This window comes from Podarcis liolepis, assembly GCF_965112155.1.
Source record: "Podarcis liolepis genome assembly, chromosome: 8".
In the NCBI taxonomy this organism is placed as follows: domain Eukaryota; kingdom Metazoa; phylum Chordata; class Lepidosauria; order Squamata; family Lacertidae; genus Podarcis; species Podarcis liolepis.
The window spans coordinates 39,036,893-39,053,806 of NC_139560.1; the positions used below are offsets into that span (position 1 = coordinate 39,036,893).

Genomic DNA, 16,914 nt, shown 5'->3' on the forward strand with positions numbered 1-16,914 from the left:
TTTATGCAGCCTAGATGGATCGACACAAGTGTAGAAACAAAAATTAGTCTTCTGTGTTGATTTGTTACCCAGCTAGTTCTTACCTTTCTTCACAGTTTGGAATAGCTTCTGTTCTGAGTTCATGTGATGCTGCTCTTTCATCTTGATTCCTAACAGTAAGACTGCAAGGCAACAAGCATAGTTTAATCAAGTTGAAATAAAGAAGTTTGCTGAAGCTTTGAATTTGTTCCTCTAGTTTTCAAACCTGATCATATGTTCAAAGAAGTTCGTCCCAGTACAGTGGTACTTTGGTTTACAACCATAATCCGTTCCGGAGGTCCGTTTGTAAACCAAAACAGGTTGTAACCCAATGGGGCCTCCAAATTTTTTTTGTTCATAATCCCCCCCCCCCCAAAAAGGGTTGTAATCCAAAAAAAGGTTGCAAACTGGGACACACACTTCTGGGTTTGATGTGTTTGTAATACAAAACGTATGCAAACCAAGATGTATGCAAACCATGGTACCACTGTATAAGAACAATGCACTCCTACACCAAAATATTTCTCTTGAATTGGGTAAATTGAATAGGACATTTCACAGCAGAATTGCTTCCTGCTTTGTGTCTTCTTTCTTGTGATTTTAAAAGCAGAACAAAAACCCAACTTTATCCTGATATATATATATATATATAATTTTTATTTGATTTTACAAGTATAAAATTATAACAATACAGCCATATACATCCACATTTAAAGATTCTTCTGAATCTCTGGACTTCCCACCTTCCCCTCTGTGGGTCCTATTATTAACCTTTTCTACTGCATCTTTTTCAATAACCCATATTTTATATAACCCCATTATCTCCTTAGTACTTACTACATTGCAAGTGTTATTGCATATACTCCTTTTTTAAAAAATAATAATCTGCTGAATGGTGAACCATTGGCTGCCCTGCTGCCTTTTGTTTGATTGCATTTAATTGCATTGTTACATTGTTTGTCTAAACATTACATATAAAAGACATCCTGGGAATGGAAATACTGAAGGGTGGGATATAAATGAAAGAAAATTGTTCAGCAAGACTATCAGTACCACCACTAACAAAGCTTATCTGGACAAAAATAAATTCTATGCAAAACAGTGTAGGAGACTATGTTCCTTCTCTGCTTTATTTTTTGTATTTCTCATGCTTCTCAAAAAGACAGCTGTGGCCTTTTAATTTTAAGCCACCTAAGACAGACCATTCACCATAATTGCTTGGCTAAAAGTATAATTGATCCTGAATTGCTGATGAAAAGATGGAGCATAAGTTATGACTTCAGCCAACAAAAGCCCATCTGGTGACTGTTCTTTCTCCTCAGTTTCTCTAAAATGGTTAATTCCAACCCCACAAGAGCTTTCAGTATTGGAGATTTTGTAACTTGGGGTACTATTTCTGTTCCTATTCATATTTTTCTTTTTCTTTGCAGCCCATTCAGGTTATTTGAGGAAATCCTTTCTATAAACAAGGATTATAAATAGAGCTTTGAATCGCCGTTTTTCACATTTCTCCTGACTTGAAAACAGTAATTTTGAAGAAGTATATAATTTTGATGGTAGAACGAGGTTTTTTACTTGGGCAGGATGCTATTAAGTGCAAGTAATATTTTTAAGAGTCATGAATATAAATTAATTTAAAACCTCCAACAGAGCAACTTTTTTTTTTACTTTCATTATATATTTTTCAATGGGATTAAAAAGAAAATGGCATAAAATGACTGTGAACTTTATATCCAAGCTAAAGACAAACGTATGCCTGTCGTGCAAAAACCTATTGTGCTTTTATTTCCTTCTGTAATAGTTGAAATAACTGCACATGAAGAAATCCTGTTGCCAGCTATGCTCAGTAACAATATTTGAAAGGTGATACTCTAATATTGCAGAAGTGGTTACACTAGAAAATATTTTCAGCAGTAAGTTCTTGAAGTGAGCGACTATTTCCCAGGGGGTCGGGTGCAGCCAGCTTTTATCGGCCAAGGGTGGACTGGAGTGAAGCCTGGTCTGGTCTGCTCTCAAGCCCCTCTACTTACCCTGGCCAAATTGGCCAGGGTTCAAACAACTGGGTGGTGGGAAAGCCCGCCAATCAGAGTGGCCAGCCCAGGGATTTTTCACTGCTTGCCCCAGCGTTGCTCCCTGGGAATCTGAGATGATGTGCAGCAACCGCTGCCCATCCCTCGAAAAGGGTAAGCAGCCATTTCTCACCTGCATCTGTCCAAGCTAGTTTCATGTTTCTGTAGCAATCCCACCCAATATGGATGACCCCTTTATGCATGCTTGAAAGAGTATTTGATATGTATGTTTTGTCGTCAGGACAAAAGGAGTAACTTTCCAGATTGATTGTATTTGAATACTGCTTTTCCTTCAAATGAACCCAAAGCAGCTTGTAAACAACAAATAGCAATAACATAATTATTTTATATTTATGCTGTATTTGTGATGTTCTATTAACAGATCATCAATAATGTAATCTATAAAATGCTATTAACAAAGCAGCAACTAAAGTGAGATGAGCGCCGCAACCCCAGAGTCGTCCACGACTGGACCTAACGGTCAGAGTTCCCTTTAACTTTACCTTAAACTAAGCTAAGCTAAGCTAAGCACATTCTCCACACACCCATGACTCATAATCTTTCACCCTATTCAGTTCATTAAAATAAACATTTTGATTGAGAGATACTTGATGTTATACTGACAGAAGTGTGGTAGTGTATGGTCATCCTTTTTATTATGCATTCATGATTTGTGTTTGTGATGGGATCAGGGTAGTTATATATACAGTTATATAACCTTGGATCCCAAATGCCCCCGTTTTGGAACGTTTTGGCTACCGAACTCTGAAAACATGGAAGTAAATGCTCCGGTTTTCAAACGCTTTTCGGAAGCTGAACATCCGATGTGGCTTCTGCTTGAGTGCAGGAAGCTTCTGTAACAAATTGGAAGCTGTTCCTTGGTTGTCGAACATTACAGAAGCTGAACAGGCTTCTGGAACAGATTACGTTTGACAATCGAGGTTTGACTGTACATACATAATTGTTGTTTCTCTACCACCAGGCCTTGGGCTGATTAAACATTCTAATATCTTTCTAAATGAGTTTGTGGGAGGGGAGGTTATTGGTCTGTTTTTGTTTTGTTATGTATTTTGTGTTCTCATTTTGTATTTTTATGTTGTGAACTGCCCTGTGATCTTTGGAAAAGGGCAGTATATAAATTTAACAAATAAATAAATGAATGAATAATAAGTGATCCTGTTTGTACCTGCAGAAGTTCTGGGGCAGATGTACTACTTTATTTGCAATTGGTGAATGTTCCATAGCTTCCCGCTGAAAACCTATAGTTTTTTATACAACAAATGTTCTGGCTTATTTTATGCCCTGCTTTTGTTGCGCCATAGTGCAGGAGTGTCCCTCTAGATGTCAATAATGCAACTGGGGAAGCATAGCAGAACAATGAATAAAGGGAAATGACGTGTGGATTGATCTGGTAGAAATCCACCACATATACACTATTATTGCATTAATGACATGTTGTAGAGTGCACCCATGCACAAAAACTAGCCAGGAGAGGGGCAAAGTACACCGTTCAGTTCTAGCTGTCCATCTGTTTCTCAAATAAAAATCCTTAACGTGGGCATGACCTTGGGTTATAGGCTACAGGCTACTTACTGAAAGCAGCAACTAAAACTTTTAAAATGAGAACTCAATAAGATGATTCTGAAGTGATCCCTATACACCAGTTTGCTGATTCTGTGCTGCCCTGATTGATTGCAATGGGGAACTGGATTATATAGACCAAGTGCTCTGGAGAAAATCATTATGTTCCGTGCTGAATCCTGTGAGGATAAGTCCCAGATGTGTCAGCTTATGCATTTTAAAGATCCCTGCTAAGAATATGCTGTTCAGAAGCTTTCCTTTTGAAAATTATACGTGCTACTTTGTTCCTTTTCTCTTTGTTGCAGTGTCTAGGTTTAGTAGATAGCACACAGGATAGCTAAACTAGCTGTAGAGTGAGGTCATATCCTCAGTGCTATTTTTCTAGAAAAAGAGGTGCTGGAACTCGCCCTGAACGCTTCCCTTGTTCTCTTGTAATGGCAATGGTGCCCACCTGAGAGGTGCGGGAACCGAGTTCCAGTGAGTTCCAGCTGAAGAAAAGCCCTGCACATCTTCAAATTATCAGCCTTCTCTTGGCTTCTCTGGAATGGTGACTAGGTATCCACTCTTCTGTTTCTTTCAGCAATAGCTGTTTCATAGTACTTTTAGAAGTATGTGGTCCATTGAAGTTAGAGCCTCTGGGTATGGCCCTCTGAAATGCTTCCTTCCTTAAATAATGGAATCCACACATTGCTGATTATTATGAAGAGCTGTCCCCCACTAGCCATTGATCCATCTAGCCCTGCTAGGTGAGATTTTCTGGAGATACCTGGGACTTAATATATGTGAAGCATTTGTTCTGCTGATAAGCTGCACCCCTTCCTAGACTATCCTTTCCCAAACTGGTCCCTGGCCGATATCGATAGATTTCAACTTACATCAGCCTCAGCCAGTGTGGTCAATGGTAAGGAGTGATGGGTATTGGAGCCCAAAGCATCTGACTCAGCTGTTCTAGAATCATAAGAGTTGGAAGGGACCCTGAGGATAATTTAGTTCAACCCCCTGCAATGCAGGAATATGCAGCTGTCCCATACGGGAATCGAACCTGCAACCTCGGCGTTACCAGCACCACACTTTAACCAACTGAGCTATTCAGGCTAAACACGTTCCTGCATTGACCTGCAGCTGAGAAACACATAAGGTCTGAATGGCTCCAGCTCTGCTTGCATCTTTATGTATTTCCAGAAGATTTAAAGAACTGGAAGAAATGTTGTTTGGTGTTTTCATCTATGGAAAAGTAGGCAACAGCTGCATCGCCTTTCCTCCACCCCTTGTAAAACTCATCTGATTCCTCAAGGGCATACATGGTGTCATCTTTTCCCCTTCTTCCCCCAAGAGGTTTGAATATGGTTTAAAGGCATACCAGGAGCAGCTGCAACAACAGCACCAACAGAAGCAGCAGGCGTTGGACCCACGGTTTTCAATCCCTGGCTGTGGCTGTACAGAGCTCGGTGTCTCCTGGGTCACAGATGCTTGCCTTTTGCGCATCTCCATCCGCTCGGATCCCATGGGCTGCATGAGGAAAAAACAGGAAGAAGGTTAGACTCTGTGGAAAAAGCCCAGGCATCAGGTTTACTGCTTCACTCATAGTCTTGGCACCCAGTGGCTTTCCTAATTGTTTCTAATAGGTGAAGTGGCCTGTGGAGCAGTCAGAAGAAACTGCTTCCTTAATTCATGGTCCTAATCAGATGAGGAATTCTGGGCCGGTAATGTCTTTAAACCCACCGTGACTGTTTGTCATTGATTTTTAATTTGCCAAGTGTTTTGCGGTCTTTGTTTCATCCATAGCACAATGCAACAGAGTTTCTGAGAGAGCAGGGGAAGTGGGGAAGATTCCCAAGGCCCCACTCAGCAAAATGAGCAGGAGGGACCCCCATCCCACCACAAGAGCAACAGGGCTGGTTTGCCATCTTTCAAAATTTGGTTTTCTAGTTCGCCCTGTTGCAGACGCAGGTAATACACATTACTATCTTAATTGGGGTCAGCAAACTTTTTCATCAGGGGGCCGGTCCACTGTCCCTCAGACCTTGTGGGGGGCCTGACTATATTTTGAAAAAAATAAATACCCTGCAGGCCAGTCCCACAGCTGCCTCTGGACCTAGAGAAGGAACGCACTCTGTATGCACTCAGGAGCGCGTCTTGGTGCCACTCGCTCACCGGCATTGTTGATGAGCAGCAGCCACTCCATCGGCCTGTCCCCATGGAGCTCCCAGGCGGCGTGAACCACGTGCTGCAGCCCATCATATGAGGCCAGGTTGGTGGGCAGGCCGTGCCTCAGGAGCACCAGGCACCAGCTGTTCCAGCGCGGCCGCTGAGTGTGCCACCAGCAGCAGCACCGAGCTGGGCACCAGGCATGGGGCAAGCGGGTGTGCCAAGGTGCAGCTGAAGCCCCACAACGCGCCCGACACAATGCCCATGGTGCAGCGCAGACCACAGGCCCACCTGCCAGCCTCTCGGTCCATGGCCTCGCCGTGTTTACCTCAGCGTTTGGGCGGCGAGCCTTCGGATTGGCTGCAGGAACTTCCTGCAGCCAATCCAGAGCCGTGCCAGCATTGCAGAAGTCAGTCCCCAGGTGGTGAGGCGTCTGCGACTTCTTTTCAAGGAACCACCATGCCACGCCGGTTTAGCTCAGCACAGGGACTGACCAAGTGGGCAGCAGGGTCCACGGGCCAGATTTATGAGCCTGGTGGGCACCATCTGGCCCGCCGGGCTGTAGTTTGCCGACCCCTGATTGAAATGTTGACCATTTAAGTCTAAAATGACCTCATTGCAACACTGCCCAGGCTGCCCTTCTCAGGGGGCTCAGACACCTTTCTGAATGTCTTCATCCTGCCTCTACTGCCCCAAAAGTTGAGCTGAGCAACAGAGAAAAGGTCACAGCAAGAATGCTTCTTGTTTTAGAGAGCTTGAGGCAGAAGCAACAACAGTTGCCTCCTCATCTCAGGCTGCCACGTCTTATCTAGCCAGCATTGCCCATTATGACTAGCAGTAGCTCTCCAGAGTCTCAGCCGGAGGTGTTTCCCATTGGCAGCTACCTAATTCTTTCAAGGGGAGATACTAGAGATTGAATCTGGGGTCTTTGGTATTCAACACAGTCACTATCCCTATGCTTTTATCTAAAGCAGCACATGAGAATATAGCATAATCCTAAACATGTCTACACAGAAGAGCACTGAACCAGTGCTTTTGCCTGGCTAAAATGCGTCCTTGAACTCTGATTACAACTCTTGGTTCCCTGGTTGAAGGGCAAAGAAGTGTGGGTGACCATGTATAGAAACTAGCCTGCTGTAAAAAGGTAAACTTTGCATTCGTTGCTCTGCCTACTTTTGCTTCTGGCCTTGTCTGCCACTTGCACGTGCCCCCAAAATGTTGGCAAAAAGTTTTCCCATCCTTGTTAAACATCCCATGTTTATCACACATACAGCGTTTTCAAATGGTCACAGGGATTATTTTGGGTTTAGGTAGTCATTCTCACCCTCTGACCTCACTCTCCTGCATTCTCCCCTTCCCACTGCCAACCCGCATGTACCTCTGCTTGCTGATTTGGGATGACACTTCATGCAAATAGTGAAGCGGAGTATAATTCACAAAAGTTTACGCCACAATGAATTTGTTTAGTCTTTAAGCCACTGCAAGAATTATCACTACAACACATTTAACAGGATTCCCCTGCTGGATATGCTTATAAGAAGTGATCTATACATCAGAAGATGCCATACGAAAGTGAACAAAGAGGAGAATAGCACTTAATAACAAACCTGTCTATTCTTATGCAGCAACACAGGACCCTGCACACTTACTATAGGTGTATCAGTGTAATTGGACCACTGAAGTGTAGCTGACAGTGAGTTGGACTTGGACTGGGGAGACCCAGGTTCAAATCTCTGTTCAGTCAACCAGCAAGCTCCTGGAAGACCTTGGGCCTGTCACTGTCTCTCAACCTGCTTCTATGATTAAATAAATGAGCTTAGCAAACAGCCCTGTGAAATGAAAACAGTGAGGATTCTGTTAGAGATTTGTTGCCCGCCTTGCAAAAGAATTTTTATAGACCACTGTCCGATCAGGTGTTAATTGTGGGAAAAATCACCTGAAATGTCAAAAAGGGAAAGAGAAGAAAATCAATTTGATCTCAAACAAAGGCCCACATTTCTCTGTTGGTTCTCTCCTTGTTCCATGTGAGCCCCTTTGTGGAGAGAGGGTTCTGTGAATGGTGCATACGCAGAGCCTGCTGAAGCTGAAAAGGGCTGTGTGTGTTCAAGACTGACAAGATGATTGGCCTGGCCTTTATTTTCAATTGTACTTTGGCTCTCACAGCAAACGAGAGCTATAATAAAGCAGATGGTATATTGTTCGATGTGGCTTTATTCCTGCTTACTTTTGTTCCTAAATTAAGCAGGAACTGGTCTTGCATACATATTCAGGGAGCACAGGTTTTTGGAGGAAATGTAGGGGGAAATACTGTTCAGGTCATGTGCCTCTTTTGTGTCCTAAATAAATGAAGTTTGCATACCTTCCTTGCTATTGTTGCTGTGGTTCAGGCTGAGGTTTCCTTTCTATATCTGACAAAGGCACACTTTAAATAACTGTACTGCAAGGGGAAATTCAGTAGTTGCAACTCATGATCAGCCTGCACAGCAGAAGACCATTGCTTATGAAATTTCATTTTCATTTCACTTTTAGTTTGTATACTGCCTTTCTATACAGTGGTGCCCCGCAAGACGAATGCCTCGCAAGACGGAAAACCCGCTAGACGAAAGGGTTTCCCGTTTTGGAGGTGCTTCGCAAAACGAATTTCCTATGGGCTTGCTTCGCAAGACGACAATGCCTTGCGAGTTCCTGTGGGTTTTTCCCCCCTTTCCCCCCCTTTTTCTAAGCTGCTAAGCCGCTTATCAGCTGATCCGATCAGCAAATAAGCCGCTAAAAGCAGCTAAAAGCCGCTAATAGCGCTAATCCGCTAATCCATCAATGGGCTTGCTTCGCAAGACAAAAAAACCGCTAGACAAAGAGAATCACAGAACGGATTCTTTTCGTCTTGTGAGGCACCATTGTATTGTTATACACAAGGCAGTTTACAAGCTGTAGAAAGAACAAAATATACAGTTCAACAAAAACCATACTGGACCCTGCTTTGCTTGACAAATATGCCAGCAGCTAAGTCATAAAAAAACTAGGACTTTAAAATAAACAACTTACATCAAACAGAGTTATATTCACTATTCCATGTATTATGCAATAAAACTAACTTTCAAATGGCAAGCTAGAACACATATCCAAAGCATAATCACATTTAACTAGCCATAAATCAGGGATGGGGAACCTCTGGTGTAATAAACAAACAAACAAATATTTATACCCCGCCCATTTCGCTGGGTTACCCCAGCCACTCCAGATGGCTTCCAAATGTTGTACTACAATCCCCATCATCCCTGACCATTGTCCACAGGAGCTGGAGTCCAACTATGTCTGGAGGGCCACAGATTCCTCACCCCTGCCAAAGATACACTTTTCTGTTGCACACTTCATTTCAGGTAGATGCTGGTTTGAGACACTAGAATCTTGTCCTGAATCCATATATTAGTGGATATTGACTCCTGCATCCCCTTTGAATGAGAACACATCCCTCGTTGTCTTTCTGGGCCCCGGTTGCTCCCTAGCTTACCTTCAAGCAAATGTACAGAAAAGAAGACAGAAGTATACAGGTTGGCAGAGATGGGCAAATGAGTGGAAACGAAGGAGAAAACAAAAGCAAAGCCAGAAGAAGCATAGCTCAGCAGAGAGATTTGGGGTTGGTCACATTGTGCAGCTTGCCAATCTCTCCACAGGCAAGGCATCCTGTTAGAAGCAGAATTTTGCAGAGATCACTTTACCTCATTAGCTTTGCCTCCCTTGCTTGATCAAGATGTCAGACCATTTGAAAAGTAGAAGAACCTATGATAATGTGTGTATTAACAAATGGTTAACTCGCTGAGAAGTTAGGAGCGCTTCTTTGTCTCTGAAGCTCTTGTTTATTACACTCACAACCATCATGTTTCCTTTTATTCCCTAAAGCCAAATCAGCAAATCACAAAGGCAGATGCTTACACTGGAAAAATTGGTCTAATTTAATTGCCAGCACTTGTGACTACTTGTTAATTAAAAGAAAGGATGTGCTTAATTAGCTGCACTGGCTGCCAGTTCATTTCTGGGCCGAATTCAAGGTGATCACCTTAGTGTTCAAAGTCCCAAATATCCGAAAGACTGCCTCCTTCCCTCCAGACCCTGCCAGATGTTAAGATCAGCGGGGGGGGGGGGGCTCTTGGAAGTTCCATCTCCCTCAGAGGTTTGGAAGTGGGGGTGGCCTGGGAGAGGATATTCTCTGGGACAGCCCCTAGGTTGTGCATTTCCCTCCCCACAGAGGAGTGCCTGCTTCTTCATGATACTGCACAGCTTTTAGTGAATGCCGAAGAACACCTGAGTTGTGGGTTTTTGGGGTCCACCTTATTCCTGTGATTCTAAAATGCTTTAACTGCTTTTAGTTTTAAATTTCAAATTTCTGTAACTTGCCTTGGGTCCTTGCTGGTCAATTTGATGATGAATTTGCTAGATTAAGATCATTTGCTTCCTCTGAATCCATAAGGTTGAGGCAGACTTTGAAGGTCCTCAGTGGCACCCTGTGCAAGGCGAAAATTTGGCAGCCCCCACCTCCTGCCTCCCATTCTGCTCACACAATGCCGCTGACCAGAGCATAGATTACAGTAGCCAAGTTAAGACACTGGTATTACCAGTGAATGAAATTACCAAGACTGAGGCTCCCTTCTGCAGCTGCTCCTACTGTCCAGATACAAGGAAGCTGACTGCACGATGCACAAAGGAACACTATTTATTCATTTTTATCTATGTATGTCATTTACTTTTTACCACTCTTCATCAAAATTTATCCCAAGGCAGAGTTTTTTTATTTAAAAAGTAAAAATATAGTGAACTAAAACAATACACATAATTAATAAAGCAGCAGCTAAAAGAACAAGCTTTAATAGCCTGGGTGAACGTTAAAAAGGTGTTTGCTGGTATAAAATGGGGGTGGGGATAACATGTCTTCCTTCAGTTCTTGTCGGACCCCAATTCCCATCAGCTCCAGCTCACATGGCAATGGTCAGGGGTAATAAGAATCATAGTACAACAATATTCAGAGAGCCACAGGTTCCCCATCCACAATGAAAGCAACAGGCAAACCTTCTTGGTAAGTGTTGCCCAATCAAAGAGTCACAGCTAGAAAGGCTCAGCTGTGGTGGTCAGAAAAGGGCCTGACAACCTAAGGCCACTGGCAGGTTGACATGGGAGATGCTTCTTCTTAAGGGTACCTGTATCCCAAGAGATTTAGATAGTGAGGGAGAAGCTGTGGACCTCTAGATATTGTCAGACTCCATCAGCCTCAGCCAGCAAGGCCAATGGGCAGGGATGGTGGGAGGGCCACAAGTTCACACCCTTGATATAGGGTCTTAAAGATAAGTATTATTAGCATTCTGAATTAGGCTTGGAAGTGCACAGGAGGCTCAGGAAGTTCTTTCAACTTGGCAAAATGGGAGATAAATGACTGGTCCCCACTAAAATCCTCACTGTTGTATTCTGTGCAAATTGCAGCTTCTGAATAATCCTTGAAGGTAATTGCACACATCAGCGCTGTCAGGAGACTGCCAGAACATATATGACTGTGGTCAGTCTATTCCCTATCAAGGAATTTTGTGCAAGACTGGGTACCACAGACCAAGCAGTTGGAAACTGTGATTCATGGTGGAAGAGAAATCTTCAGTTCAGTACAAATATGGAAGCCTCATATTAAAAAGTTATAGAATACCAGAAACTAGGTTGCCTACGCCCAAGTATGATGTTTTTAGCTCTGAAAAGCTTTGTTCTTCTGCAGGCATTATAAGCATTGCTTTACATTTCAAAGGCAATGCTAGTCAGAACTGCAACACCCACCCACACAGTCACAACAAGAGGTACACTGCCCTATTCACTAATAAGCTCAAGCTTGCATTCGATTTATCCACGATCTATTTGACAGCAATCTGACAGCATGAAGAGGGTTTAAATGGGGACAATTATGTGTTCAGATGTAGGCTGCTTTGGGAAACTGGCTAATGTAGATACTAACTCCAAACCTTCAAGTTCTCAACTGTATTGGAACTATACATATATTTATATTTTTACTATTTGAAGGTCAGAATGTAAAATTAAAATGAAGTCCTTAGGTACATAGGGTACTTCTAGATGACCTGTTTATTGAACATTTATGTTGATTTGTTTGCACAAAGTTTGCAGGGATGTTAGATGACATTGGCCAAGATTATCCTCAGTGGTCTGGGGTGCAGGCTTCAAACCCGTAGCTATTTATTGAGCATTAATTCTTTTTTGCTTGCAGGGAGGTTAAATGGCATTGCTTCAAGCAAGTGTTATACACTTTCCACTGTATTTTCTCCATCACTTTCCTTACAGCACAAAAAATCCAGTGCTGAAGGGGAAGTGGGCTTGTTGTGCAAGAGCAGCAAATCAGGTTTAATTGTGCAACCTGAATTTGCTCATAGTTGATTGAATCACACCCAAACATGGCAGCAGCTTGACGCACCTGTGTGTGTGTGTTTAAGGAACTCTAAATGCAGAAAAATCATTAGCTAGTTTGTCCGTCACTGAAATAGTTACATCTGAGTGTGTTGCTTTAGTTAAACTCACTTTGAGTGGGTGGGTGTGGGCATGTGTGGGTATGATATATATATATATATATATATATTGCTGAATACATTTATTTTGTGATTCTATGAGCCACTTGATAATTAACAAAATGGAGCTGAGCAGACAGCTGCTGAAGCCGATGTTCTCAACTGACTCCTGTCAAGGTCTAATTCAATGAGCATTCTGTTCCCCAGGCTTTCTTATGAATGGCCTCAACAAAGCCAATTTCACTGTAGTATGTTGTGATTCACACCAAGGAATCTGACAGCTCATAGTGGGTGCTGAAATCATGTGGCAGTGTATGAGCCATGACTCAGATTTTATTGTATTAAGTGCTGAAATCTGACTCTGATCAAATAGAAACTGACACTGTATTGGTCAGCATGGTGGTTTGCCTCAGGGTGACTCATCATGGAGTGCACAATCATTGATTCATATTCATTTGCCTTTTGAGTTGGAATCCTCTGTTGAAATCCTCATACTGCTATGCTTGGGTATGAGTCCACAGGTGAATCCTAAATTGCATGCGGGACCAGGTATCCTGTGTCCAATCTAGCTTGCCCAATGGCAAGGCGTGACTCCCCTAAACACAAAGGAGATGCTGATGTGCATTTGTTATGACATCAACACCTGATTGGCAATTATGCAAAGGATGTTAGTGCCACATATAGGCTCTCCACATATGCTCTTGTCCCAACTGCCATGAAGGGTGCCAACTGCCTAAGCCTAAATGCCACGTGGGGCAGAGCCAAGGAGAGAAAGCCCTAGGTCAGATCCAAAGGTCCCACAGACTGGACTGTATCTTGCATGTGGGCTGCCAGTTCCCCACCCATGGACTGCCCCCAATGATCATTTGAAGGCTTTTGTGGGGTCCCCAAAGCTGGCCAAGTGGAGCTTCAGGAGAAAGCCTGAAGGAAGTGTGTTTTGTAAAGTTGAGACATCTAAAAGAGCCAGTTACTGTCATAATAAAACAGAAAATAAGAAAGATGGCCAGGTGAGATAATCTCTGTTTATCTGTTTTCAACAGTATGTTACAGTATGACAAAATAAAGCAACCTCTACAGTTCCACTAATATTATCCTGCTAGTGTTTGTAATGCCGTGTTTTAAAATGAGTTTAGATTAAAATCAGTGGCACAATCCAAACTTTAGCTAGGACCACATTAGACATGAGGTGGAAGATATTAACAGCAGCCGAGTAATTGTTCTTTGGATCTGGGTCATGGATCCAAGATACGGGTTCACCCCTTTTCTTCTGCACCATTTCCCCAATCTGGATTTTCTGATTTGTGAGAACAGGGTTCCTGCTGAACTAGATGGACCTTTGGCCTGATACGGCAGAGCTCTTCTTATATTCTTAGTGCCATCTTTGTTTGGGTTCTAAGCCTATTCATTTCAGCATGTTTATTTCTTTGGTTAAAATCAGTGTGTGTATGTGTGTGAATGTGTATGAATGATGACAAATTCATGGAGAATAAGGTTATCAGTGGCTGCTCATCATGATGCATTAACAGATGGTGTGACATTGCTATCTCAGCTTCCCAACACTGTGCATCACTGACGCTTACTGAGAGGGGTTGGCACAAGGCGGGGGAGGGGGGCTCGGTGTGGGTGCAGGGTCAGGAGCATCAAATTGTCTCCACCACTGTGCCCACACCATGCACAACTCTCAGCTGCCTTGCTCCTCCCCTTCAGTCACCTGCTTGTCATTTCTACCATGATGGCTATGTTCTACTTCCACTGTGTTATAATCAGAATAGACCCATCGAAATTAGTATACCTTAAGCGTTATATCCATTAATTTAAGTGGATCTGCCCTGAGTAGCATTGACACTGGATGCAATCTATTGCAAGTGCATTTTTCTGTGAATGATTTGGAAGCATAATGCTCCTGCTGTCATTATGAAGCTAAAGAAGCCTACTATATATATATATGAAGTTAATTTTGCTCTAATCTGCCTTGGTTAGGATTTGCCCCAGGAGGTGGCATAAAAGGACTTTCAATAAATATCAGAAAAATCCATGTTAGGAAAATGTTTGTGTCTGAATATTTCCAACAGAGTGTATAATAGTACTTCAATGTGTGGTTGTAGCACATATTGCAGCAATATATAAAATGATTCCAATTACTATAAAAAAAAACTGCATCTTTCTAATATCCTCCAGCCTTCTATTAGGTAGGCAAGATTCCTCATAAAAAGACTTGTTCAGAACTTTTAAAACCATTTAGGCTCATCATCTTTTTTCTGCTATTTGGAAATTTTAACTCTCAAGGTTATTAAAAGGTCATCTGTTATTCCTATTTTTGTATTGGAACTATGATGATGTGTCGTGTAGTGACAGCCCTTTAGGAGCAAGTTTATTCTACAATTTATTTTTTAATACAAGACTCCAAAATGAAGAAAATCATTAGTGGACCAGTAATATTCTTGGTGCAACTCACGTTCATAATTGTATTTGAATGAAATACTGTATTGTAGTTCAGCTGCTGGAACATCAACAATTTAGCTGCAGAACTGACTTTTTAAAAATACCCACTAGGTACTATTTTCGCTATGGGGTAATGGCCAGTTTCCCTGCAACGTGACACTGTATAATTCATGACTTACATCATAAAAAACAGCATCACCTCCAAAGTATTGGAGTGGGAATAGAAGAATGGAGCAGCTTTAAGGCATGCTATGTTATATTACTAGCTTTTCAATTGTCGAGGTTCCACTGCAATAACTGGCCAACTGGTTGAGCTGTGCCCAAACCCCAGATTGTGTATGCACCAGTATATAGTCAGAAAACTTCTGACCTCCAAGCCTATTGCATTCATACAACTAGACAGACAACACAGAGCCACTTGGTGTTGGACTAGGACCAGGAGACCAGGGTTCAAATGCCCACTCAGCCATAAAACTCACTTGGACCACTCACTATCATTCAGGCTAACCTTCCTCATAGGGTTGTTCTGAGGATGCAATGGAAAGGGGGAGGTGTGCGTGGCAACTTAAGCTCTTTGGAGAAAATGTAGGATATAAATGTGCATATGTACGTGATATATATAGTATCAGCCATAGATTGTATTGTATGGTTAGTGGTTTGCATTTCACTCTGGCTTATGCTGTGTTGCATACTTTGGATATTATCTACTAATATGGAAACTAATGATTGGGTTTTGACACTGTAGGCGTGATCCAGAGCTAGCTGAATATATGTAAGTCCCATTAAGGTCAATGTTCTCAACTGAGGATCATGCCAACCCCAAGTTGGCCACTGAGGGCATAAGCCTGACCGAGATCTGCAGCCAGTCTTGCTTCCATGATGAATGTATTTGTATGATGCATAACATTTACAAACCTATGCTTTACATTTTAGATGTACACTTTAAAGACTTAGGCAGATACCCCTCATGGCCATGATTCATATGCAAACAAGGTGTTCATATAGGACTAGTCATGTGAGAATGTCAACAGCTAAACTACCCTTCATCATTTAAGAGCCTAGAAAATAGGGATGTGCAGTTAAACGAAATTATTCCTGCAATTATGAATCCACCCAGTGATTGATGTATGTAAGCCTGTTTATATGCATTACTCTGCTTAGCTTGGGGTTTTTGCGCTGCGTGTTTCTGAGTCCAAAATACTCCATATAAACTAATTTTAACAGGCAAGGAGGGGTCCCTGAGGCCTCTTTTCAAACGGCGCCCCCTGGCGTTCGGTTCCAAGGGACTTTGTCGGAAGAAGCGGGCAAAGATCTGGCTATGGGTTCGCTTACTGCTTGTCCTTTTGCTCCTAAACTTTAGAAAGGGGGCAGTTAAGATCATGTGCTGGCGAAAACAAGCCTGCCATTCCCCCTTCAGCGAAAAAGCAAAGCCGAACGGGATGAAATTGACTCGGCACCAATCTAGACCGAAAGCCTTCCCGGAATGAAGCCGACAGGTAAGGCGGGAACCGGGAAGGAGGCAGTTTCCACGCGAGGGCGGAACTGCTACCAGCTGTGCAGGAAAGGAGGATGGAAAGGAAAAAAGAGACATTTGCTTTCTCAACCTTTCACGCCCGGCTAAGTATATGTGAATATACATGGACGTAACCAGGAGACTTTTCCAATCGCTTCTATTCCCAGCCCTTTTGCGCGTTCACGAGGATCGCCCGCAGACCTGACTCTCGCTCAGGCGGCTTCTCCTTTAGCCTTGAGGACAGGCTCTCTTGCAGGGCTGGATGGACGGAGAGCCCCTCGGTGACCCAGGCAGGATCCAGTCGAGTACCTGGTGTTTGGAGGGCTCTTGGGTTGGTGGTCGGGGGGGAAATGCCAAGTCAAGCGCCCTGGGGTCACCGAGCCTCCACCAGCCAAGCTCCCGTAGCGGGGATCCAGACTGCCTTCTACCTGGCCAGGGATATGGATCCCTCTCCATCTACCCTTTCTCATGGTAGAGCTCACTCCTAAACCGCTTTCCCCGTTCCTCAGCACCAAGGATGACAGAGCACCTGTTGCCAATGGCCATGCCCAGCAATGCTCCCCATCCCGCAGCTGCTTTCCAGTTGAGCCTACCCCCC

General features: G+C 43.1%; 1 protein-coding gene across 6 annotated transcripts in view; it reads right to left on the reverse strand.

The window, feature by feature from the left end:
- The window catches only part of RGS20 (regulator of G protein signaling 20), a 48,817-nt gene that overhangs the window by 3,385 nt on the left and 28,518 nt on the right, over positions 1 to 16,914 (reverse strand). For all 6 annotated transcript variants that reach the window (XM_083518073.1, XM_083518069.1, XM_083518074.1 and 3 more), the window contains 2 exons: positions 5,029 to 5,177; positions 84 to 161 (listed from right to left, as the gene is read on the reverse strand). In XM_083518073.1, coding sequence (XP_083374199.1) covers positions 84 to 161; positions 5,029 to 5,174 — 224 coding nt within the window. In that variant the 5' untranslated portion in view covers positions 5,175 to 5,177. The remainder of the gene's footprint in view (positions 1 to 83; positions 162 to 5,028; positions 5,178 to 16,914) is intronic.